The following is a 9,926-nucleotide window of genomic DNA, read 5'->3' as shown; positions in this document are numbered from 1 at the left end:
CCCCCCCCCCAGGTTCCCACGTACCGAACCAACCAGAAGCTGGAGCACCATCTCACCGACTCCTGCCCCCGTCACCAGCACCGTGGTCGCACAGCCTGCCCGAAGAGAAGGGGGTGGCTGGAGGGGATGGATGCACTCGGCAGTCCTGACCCAGGCTGCTGCCAGGAACCCTCTGGACGCCCGCCTGCCAGGGTGGCTGCCCCAGGGGACTATTCTGGATTCCTCAACCGCGCCAGGGCCAGCCCTTGACTTGTGGGCCGGAGATGCTGTCCCAGCTGGTGTGGCACTGACGGGCCACAAGCCTCTGATGGGCCTGCGGGCCACAGGGTCCATAGAGGCCAGGCTTCCGAGTCGGGCTTGGGTTCCAGCCTCAGTTTACTGGGCTGTGGAGTGGGCGTGGCAGCACCCCTTGCAGGGAGGTGGGGATGGCATGGCTGTCACGTGTGAGCCGCTCATTAGCCACGTTCAGGCACCCAGTGCCTGCCCAAAGCCAGGCCAGCCTATTGCTCACACCGTGTGCACTGCTGCCTGCTGGGTGGGGGACGCTTTACAGTGCTCCCTGCCTCCCCCACCTGCTCACCGGCTATCCTGGAGTCAGTGTGTAGGCCTTCCACTTCCTGACCTTGCAAACTCACTGCCACGGTCACTCCCTCCCAAGCAGCCCTCCTCCTCCTCTGTCTGCCAGACCCTTTCCTTCTTAGGGCCTCTCCTAGGATGTGTGTGTGTGGAGGGTGGGTTTCCAAGAACCCTAGTGGTACCAAGGGGTAAGCTTCCGGCTGCATAGTCAGCGATTCAAATCACCCAGCTCCCCTGGGAGTGAAGATGAGACTGTCAGTGTTGATTGTCCAGGAAGCGGCTCTCCCCCGCCCTTCAGGGTGGCCGTGTGTTAGAACAGACTCGATGGTGGTGGATTTGGTTTGGTTTCTGGGTGGCTGCCACCAGTAAATGTGCTTGGCTGCTACCCTAAGGTTGGAGGTTTGAGTCTTTCCCACCCCCGCTCCCAGAGATTCCTCACAAGAAAGGCCTGGTGATTCATCCCTGAAAACCCAATCCCATGGAAAACCTTCTGGAGCACAGGTCTCCCACAGGTGTGATCGGCAGGAGAGTCAAGCCAATGACAACTGTTGGCCTGCTTTTTTGTTTTGTTTTGTTTTAAGATTTCCTTTAGTAATCTCCAAACCTGGACCCCAAACCTGGGCTAGTGACTTCTCTCTGCTCCCATAGCCAACGCCCGCCCCCAATTTGCCCCCAGGTCTATCTGCCATCCTTGCCCACTAGCCCAAGGCCGTGAGAGGAGGACTAGCCTGACCTCAGGCCACTGCTGAGTCTAGAGCTAGTTAGTGCTGTGGTCAGCAGGGAGCAGACCCTCCGTGTATGTGTGTGTGTGTGTGTGTGTGTGCACTGAAGCAATCTATTCAGGCCTTCGAATGCCTTCTAGCTTTTAGCCTCGGTTGTGTGGCCATCGGCCTCTGGCCCTGCTGGTCGCTGTCCCTGTCCTGTCCAGCCCACCTTTCCTTTTCTTCTCTGTCTCTCTGGATGCTGGATGAGCTCACCTCCCACTGCCTCCATGAAGCTACCTTGAGCCAGCCCTGGCTGCTCCTACCTCCGATTCTAGTAGCACTGTGCCCACCCCTTTTATTCATTCAAAGCACCTGGAGGGCCTTTTGGGCACCAGGAGCTGCACCCGTTGGGACATATGGTCAGAGTCCACACGGCTTGGACACCTGTGAGCAGGGCAGCTGCTAAGCCCAGTGCTCTAGGTGATCGCCAAAGCGCAGAACCGTTCTGTGCGCACGCCCATTCCACAGGCAGTCAACTCGAGGCCCAGAGCGGGGAAGCCACTAGTGTCGAGTTAGGATTGACACTGGGGTCTGCGATGACTTGCTCTTTCTCATGTCCCCTTGCTGGTACCCACTGGGAGTGGTTTTCTTCAGACACAGCCCCTTTGAGTGGGCTGAACAGGAGAGGCGGGGCTCCTGAGCATTGGGACTCCAGGGAGCTGGGCAGAGAAGCGTCCTGGAGGATGGTGTTTGGGCCTGGTGGGAAGGCGGGGTGGTGTGAACAGGGCATCCTAGGCAGAGGGGCAGAACAAGCCGGGCCAGAATGCAGGCTGGGGCTGGGGTGGGCTGGGGAGGCTGCAGAAAGGAAGGGTGTACACTAGGCAGCTACGAAGGCTGTGTGGCTTCGTCAGTGGCCCTCACCCTGTGCATTAGAACCCCGTGAACCCCACTCCATGGGCTCAGACCTTCTGGAGATGAGACTTGGGCCTCCATCCGGGGCTGTTACAAGCTCTCCTAGTGACTTTAGTATTTAGCCAGGGCTGAGCCCCTCTGGGTCAGGGGGGGGGGGCAGGGAGGCAAGCCAAGGTTGTAGTGCAGCAGACCTGGCATTTCCCAGCAGGCCAGGACTTCTCTGCTGTCCCATGTAATCCCCCAGTCTGGGGTCGTCTTCTGATCCTGGGAGGCACCCCCACCCGGAGGAGCTGCGAGCTGAGACTCAAATGCCTTTGACTCCTTGATGCTTTCTCTGGCCTGCGCTGTCGTGCAGAGCGCGGTCTCACAGGCTTAAAGGCACAAGACTCGTCCCACTCCCTGCCATTAAGTCGATGCCGACCGAGAGCACCCCTAACGAACAGGGTCGACCTGCTCCTGTGGGTGTCCAAGGCTAACTCCTGACGGGCGTAGAGCGCCTCCTCTTTCTCCCACAGAGCGGCTGGTGGTTTTGAACTGCTGAGCTTGCCAGCAGCAGCCCATGCCATCTCATCTGGGTTTAGAGCGTCCATACGGTGAAGCCTGGGAGAGGCGGAACTCGGCGGGACCACCTTGTTTTTCTAAGTCTCCTTCAGTTCTCCATCACCGACAAAGGGCGGTCTCTCCGCTGTCACTCATCCTAGTGGGAAATGTCGTTCTCCACCTAGATTTCCAACGCAGATCCCCACTGGGCAGGTTTTACTGTCTATGCTTTTATGCCCAGAGGGTCTCTGGGGAGAAAGAAAGCAGGCCACAAATGACCTCCAGCTACTTTGTCTTAGAGCCGCAGTTATGTGGTGTACATTTTAACTGCTCGGCACCACGCTCACCCGTGTGGATTGTTTCCCCCCCTTTAAGTAGCTGCGCATGACACCTGAGCTCCCTGAAAGAGCAGCAAGAAAGGAAGCCCACATGTCAGTGGGCCCAAGCAATCCAGAACCATGTAGTTCAAGGGCCAGTTTGAATGATACACTGATTTTGGATTTCGTGGGAGGCGGATGCCCTCACCTTCATGCTGTTCAAGCGTCTACTGTGTGCTGTGAACTTAGACTCTATCCGTCGAGCCCATTCGGATTCAGCACGGCCTGACAGGACAGGGTACAACTGGCCCTGCCCGGTGGGTTTCTGAGACTGACTCTTCACGGGAACAGGAAGCCTCATCTTTCTCTCGATAAGTGGCCCCGCGGGTTTGAACTGCTGACCTTGAGATTAGCACCCCAACCTCTCTACACTATGCCACTAGGGCTTCAAAATCTTTGTGCATGTGCGTGTGTGAGTGCGGGGGTGGTGGTGGTGGTGAATCCATTCTCTTCCAATTCCATTTTTCCAAAGACTTTTTATAATTAAAAATTCCCTTTTGAAAACAAAGCAAAAAAATGTGCACATTTATTGTGGGAAAGGCTTGATTTTTCTTTCCTTTTCTTAACAGCGGCCGCCACTGCCGCAGTGTGCTCGCTCACTTGAGGATTATCCTGAGAGGTCAAGGACCCACGCTCTCCTTCCTGTGTCTCCTGACTGTTGATCACTGAGTCCGTCTTTCCACTTTACGGAAATCACTCAGCTACATAGCTGGTATCCAGCCCTCCAGGGAGGCTCTAGCAACGACTAAGGGGAATGTTAAATGTTCAAAACATTATTAATTAAAAAAATGTTAATTTTAATTAACTCGTTAAAAGTAAAAGATCTTTGCTCCATACCCTTGGAAGGCCAGGGGGAGTGGAGGGAGACGAGAGGCGAGCACGAGAGGTTCCTGACATAAAGACACTGTGTTGGGACTGCAGTCCAGGTGTGCGGTCACAGTGCTGACCCTGGGCACGTCCAAGAGCGTCCTCCGCCACAACACAAAGCAAGGAGGCACGATTACAGGATGGCACACCTTGCCCAGGCCAGAGCGTTTCCTAGGCAACTTGGCCTTCCTTTTGAACTTGGAGTTTCTAGCACACACAGCATCAGCGGTAAGTCCGTCCACGTGGCGATGCGAAACAAGAAGATGGCAAAGGCACCCTGAACTGCAGGCGGCACTGTGTCCCAACAGCAGGCAGAGACAGGTCTAATTCGGAATGGAGGGGGCTCTGTGGGTCCCAACTGTTCCCAACAAAGTCAGAAGGGGCGCACCTATGTCTCTGAGCAGCTGGGGTATTGATTTTCTAGCTAGAAGACCAGGAGCCCTGGTGGCTGGGTGGTACTTGAGGCTTCAAACAGCAAGGTCAGCAGTTCAAAACCAGCAGCCACTCTGTGAGAGAAAGGTGGAGGCTTTCTACTCCCTCCTTCTCCTCCTTCCCATAAAGACTTAGAGCCTCGGAAACCCACAGGGGCAGTTCTGTCCTGTCCTGTAGGGTCGCTGTGAGCAAGCATCAGTGGATGGCAGGGAGCAGTGTGTCTGTATTTTGGATGTGGAAGCAGGTGCTGACCTTGCATTCACAGGCAGATGAGGGGAGGAGGGCGGGCGTGTCACACTCACCGCGGTACTGGAGAATGTCCTCAGTGTAGGCTAGGATGCTGGGAAAGGTGCTGCTGAGGAACAGCCCCAGGCTCGCTGTCCCCACAAACAGGAAGATGACGTTGTAGGCGAAAATGAGGAACACCAGGAATGTTGTCACTATGCCCACCTGTCACAGCAGAGACGGGGCCTTAGAAACAGGGGAAAGCTGAAGAGCCATTAGGAAAGAGAGGGAACCAGACGCCAGGAGTCCTAGAGGTGAGCTGCAGGATAGGGACTTGGAACGTGTCCTCTGGAGTCCCAGGGGCAGTGCTGCGTATCCAATGCGCCGCCCTGTGGTACCTGTGGGAACTGCAACTCTCCTATCCTGGCCCGGACGAAGGACAGCGCATGCCTAGCTCCACGCAAAGCTCCGAGCACACCGCTCACTAGGCCTCTTTGGTCCCCAAACTCATGGGCATACGGCTCTCCTGGCCTGGCTTGTCTGAGTTCTCTATTTGTCTTTCCCTAAAAGCCCTGAGTACACGGGCCAGGAGTGTTCGGAGTGGAAGGCTTTGGGTAGTAGGGGAGGCGGGCAGTGGCGGGCAGCCCCTTTGGGAAGCCAAGCATCTCTCACAGGGCCGGTGTCAGTGGCCAGGGCAACCAGCTGGCTTCCTCCAGAGTCCCATGGGCTCTGATTCCCAGGGGCGAACTCTAATCTGCCCTCAGGGACCCTGGTTCGTTCCCACCTGCGGCCCCTTTACCTAGCAGTGCTTTGTGCCCAGCGATGCCAAGAGGGTTCAACTCTAGTTCAATCGGGGTCTTTTTGTTAGACTAATCCCAGGTGTTTTGTTGTTGTTTGAAAATTGTTGTGAAAATGCCGATACGAGGCATTTGGCGGTTCAGCCTTTCTTCACTTGTTCAATTCTGCGACAGCAGTCGCAGTCAGTGTGCTGTGGGGCCATCGCCAGGAGCGGTGGCCAGACTCTCAGCAAGGGCAGCCCCGCGCCCCTTCCCTCGCTCGCTAGGCCATGGCAACCGGGCCACGCCCTGGTCTCCATGCATTCCAATGGAGGGAGCTTCTCAGGTCCGAACAAGCCTGGTTTGGGAACCTGTTCCCAGCAAAACATTAGCCTATTCTAGGTATTTTTATCTTTGTACGCCCACCCCGGTTCTAAATCCTTTAGAATGGAGGCGTTTCACTTCAATCTGGGAAAGCCCTCTGGGAGGAGCCCCCAGGCTGGGGCCGAGACGAGGAGGGGTCCGTCCCAGCTCTGTTTTGGTAGCAGCCTTTACCAAAGACGAAAACCCCACCAAAAGGTGGAATCAGGTGACACGCGCAGTGAACCTGTAGACAGCTGTGGGTCCTCATGGTGAGGGGCAGCCTTTCCTTAACCTAGGGGCCCTGAGGGGGTAAATCTCGATCGGAGCGGCTGTCACATATTTCTCCCGGGGAGCCGCTGATGGATTCGAACTGCCGACTCCTTGGTTAGCAGCCAACTGCTTCACCACTGTACCACTAAACAAAACCACCAAACCCATTGTCGTCAAGTCTGTTCAGACTCAGCGACCGACAGGCCAGACTTGCATTACCCCTGTGGGTCTCCAGGACTCTTGATGCCAGGAGAAAGCCTCTTCGTCCTCCTGAGGGGCGCCTGGTGGTTTTGAACTGCTGACTTTGTGGTGTGTAGCCCGATGTGAATGTACGGCGGAGACGATGGGGGGGGGGGCAGTGAGCCCACAGGAAGAGGGGTGGGACAACGGAGTCGAAGCAGCAGGAAAAGGGACACCAGGTGAAGCGCATGCCGTGCACGCAGGCTGGGTGGGTGCAGGTTCTGCTCTGTCCATCGTCACCCCAATAGAATCAACATGAAGAAAACAAGGAGAAAGTGGAGCTTCACAGCCTCTCACTCAGGTGGTGCTGAGGCACCCCTGGCCTCCCATGCCCAGAAGGGTGCCCGTGTGCACATGGGAGGACCGGGGCTTCCCTCCTGCTCCTGGCCAGTCACCAGCAGGGCGTGCTGTGCACACCGGGGCCCCACTGCCTGCAGCACCCCCTCCTGGGTGAGAAGCTGAAGCGTGGAAAGGGGCAGGGGCTCCGTGGCCTGCATCCCCATCCCACTGACACCAACATCTCTCTTCTGTCCACCCGGCCAGCCCTAAGCAGGTGGCAGCAGTGGGCAAGCGCAGGGGCCCCTTACCATGTTGATGAACACCATGGAGGTCGGTTTCATGTGTGACGAGATGGGAATGGAGACGAGGCGGCCCAGGGTGATGGAGCCCCAGAACAGGCTGGGCAGGTAGCCGGCCACCTTGTGTCCCACAGACAGGGGCTTGGCCACTGCATAGCTGTACACAAAGGCAGAGTATGTCCCCTGGGGAGAGACCAGACCCCTGTGAGCCTTTCTGTAGCCCAACCAGACCCAGCCCTCACCGCGAGCAGAAGCCCCGGCCAGGGCCAGGGAAGGCAGCTCAGAGCTGAGATCAGATGGGCCTGCTCTGAGAACAGAACTGGGCCCACCGCTGCCCGCCCCCCCCCCACCTCACTGCCCCTGGAGGTTGAGGGGCTCAGGAAGCGTCTACACAGTGTCCCTGGCAGCTGGGCAGGCAGACGCTGCCCCCGCCCCCTTCAACCACAGCACACAACGTGCTTGTCTCCAACGCAAAGTAAACCCATGTGTGCACACTTCTCAGTTTACATGTGAGAGAGTGAGAGAAGGGGCTCACCCGGGTCACACTGAGAGTCGGCAGTCTGCCAGAACTCTCATGAGTCCGACCCACTGGGGCACTAAGGGGTCTCTGGCCCTCCTTTCTGGGGAGTCCCCCACACGCAAGCCATTCATTGACCTGCTAAGCTAAACCCTGCTAATTGAACCCTAGAGATTTCCGAGTCACGGTGCACAGGAGGATGGCAGCGGTCGCAAGTGGGGTGACGTGGGCATGCGTGCCATTGAGCAGCTCGCAGCTCGCAGCTCGCAGCTCGCCTGGCCCAGACCCCGCCCCGGGCCAGTTCCCAAACTGGCTGGAGGAGTCTAGGGTTGTAATGTATTCCAGCAAGCAGCGTGCCCTTGGCTTTCTGTGGCATGACCTCTAATTGGGGGAACAAGGCCCTGAGTGGACTGAACCTGCTCACAGATGAGCTGAGCTCTTATCCACGGAGCTGGAGCAGATACAACTAGAAACACAGCCCCGCCAGCGCTGCTGGGCCACAGCGCAGGGGCTGGGGACGGTCCTGGAGGCAGGTCTCTGAGGACCTCTGCCGGCTGGGGCCTCTTTCTGGCTGCCCTCCCAGACTTGAGTCCCGCAGGGGGTGGGTCCCCAGCCAAGGGCACGCTCACCGTCAAGCCATCGGTCATGAACAGAACCAGGGCAGCAGTGATGTGGATGGCAAAGAAGGAATAAGGGGCCCCCTTGAAGTTCTTCCTCTGGCAGCAGCTGAACAGGTCCTGGTGCCCTGGGGAAGATGGGGGGGTGGACTTCAGCTTCTCCCCACTGTCTGCTTGCCCACGTTCTGCCTCCCACCTTCTCCAGCTGTCAGCCCACGTCCATTCTGTGGCCGTGGTGGAACCACGGTGCAGAGCGCGGCAGGCACTTGCCCAGAGTCACACAGGTAGGACAGGGCAGGATGGACGTTGGAGCCAGCAGTTTGCTTCTTCCATCTAAGGCAGTGGTTCTCAACCTGTGAGTCGCGACCCCTTTGGCGGTCCAACAGCCCTTTCGCTGGGGTCGCCCGATTCATAAGAGTAGCAACATGACAGTGATGAAGTAGCAACGAAAATAATGTTATGGTTAGGGGGGTCACCACCCCATGAGGACCTGTATGACAGGCTCGTGGCACGAGGAAGGTGGAGAACCACTGCTCTAGGGCACGGCCAAGCGTTAGTGCTAATCTCTGCCACCTGGGACTTAGGTTCAGCCATCCTGGGGGAGGGGCAGGGGGAGCCCGAGGAGACTCCCTCCTCTATGGGCTTTATAGCAGGTCTTCTCCGACCCCACTGTGTTCAGGTGAGCTAGAGACCCGGTTTCTCCCAGGACAGTAGGCCTCGGGCCACAGCACAGGGCACGGAGTTGGGCAGTGTGTTCTGGAATCTGTCCCCCTGGGGCTGTGACGAAGAGGCTTCACTGGAGGCCCACCTGGCTCTTGCTGGAGCTTTGGGGACAGCGAGGAGGGGTCTTCCTTCGGTGTGGGCCGCGTCTCCAGGGCAAGCTCATCTGCAGACAGCAGCAGGGGCCTCCTCTGGGGACAGCAGGTCAGCAGCTGCTCCTTAGATAGCAGAAGCAGCACAGCCACAGGCACTGGGAGCTGGGGGCGTGGGCGAGGGGGCAGTCTGAGGATCAAGGGAGCCCTGCCCCTCCATACCGTCCCATCCCTGGCCCAGGACTCACAGTGGTGCCCCCACATACTTCATCTGCACCCTGCTGGAGATGTCAGCGCTTTGGCAGGGTGCCCACTTAAGAGCCATCTCTGGCTAATGCAGCCAGATGCCCTGACGAGGTAGGAAGTAGAGGCAGGCTTGGTGTCATTTTGGCCCCCTGTTAACCACATGCGTTTCCCCAGAGAGATAGTACTTGTCACTTGCAGAGCTTGGGCTCCTGCCCGACCTCTGCTGGCACAGGAGAGGTGCCAGAGACTCGAAGCAGTGCTGGGGCAAGGTGGCTCCTTCCAATCTATGCTGGCAGGTCATGTGATGCTTTACAAGATCTGCACTTTTTAAGGTACAACTGGAGGTCTCCCTCCGCCCAAAGCAAAGAACAGCGAAGACGGATCAGAGATTCCTAGAAACAAGAAGGCCAACGGGCAAATGAACCCCACGAGCCCAAGCCTTCAAGACCCTGAGATCAGAAGAACTAGATGGTGCCCGGCTACCACTGCCAACTACTCTGGACGGGATTTCAGTCGGAGGTCCTGGATAGAGAGGGAGGAAAATGTGGAATAACGTGAAAAATAATAAAGCAGCCCCCAGGCATAAAGCCTGGTAAGAAGACTGTCCCCCCCGCCCCCCAGTCCCCAAGACTATGTTCCGTAGACTCCTTTGAAGCCTGGGACGGAGTCCAACCCCTTGGCCCAACTCTCAGTTGAGGTTTATAAGAGTAGCAGCCACAGGAGGAGGCTGCCTGGAGGCTCCTTCATTCATGGAACCGTTAGAAAAGAAGGGCAGCCCTGGCCCAGAGAGAACTCAGACGGGAGGAAGGGTCGGGGTGAAACAGGGAACACAGGAGGAAGTGGGGAGCTTGCGAGCCAGGCCACAAGACAAGGC

At 57.5% G+C, this 9,926-nt stretch overlaps 1 protein-coding gene across 1 annotated transcript in view; it reads right to left on the bottom strand.

The window, feature by feature from the left end:
* The window catches only part of MFSD4A (major facilitator superfamily domain containing 4A), a 48,348-nt gene that overhangs the window by 3,041 nt on the left and 35,381 nt on the right, over positions 1–9,926 (bottom strand). The window contains exons 4-8 of the mRNA XM_004700115.2: positions 8,803–8,971; positions 8,007–8,122; positions 6,870–7,043; positions 4,711–4,858; positions 25–95 (exon numbers count right to left, since the gene is read on the bottom strand). Coding sequence (XP_004700172.1) covers positions 25–95; positions 4,711–4,858; positions 6,870–7,043; positions 8,007–8,122; positions 8,803–8,971 — 678 coding nt within the window. The remainder of the gene's footprint in view (positions 1–24; positions 96–4,710; positions 4,859–6,869; positions 7,044–8,006; positions 8,123–8,802; positions 8,972–9,926) is intronic.

The sequence above is a fragment of the Echinops telfairi genome, unplaced genomic scaffold (assembly GCF_000313985.2).
Source record: "Echinops telfairi isolate 266 unplaced genomic scaffold, ASM31398v2 ScPeMD7_7424;HRSCAF=8462, whole genome shotgun sequence".
Classification (NCBI taxonomy): domain Eukaryota; kingdom Metazoa; phylum Chordata; class Mammalia; order Afrosoricida; family Tenrecidae; genus Echinops; species Echinops telfairi.
Note: the sequence above shows the minus strand (reverse complement) of the source record. Positions and strands in the feature narration are given on the sequence as shown.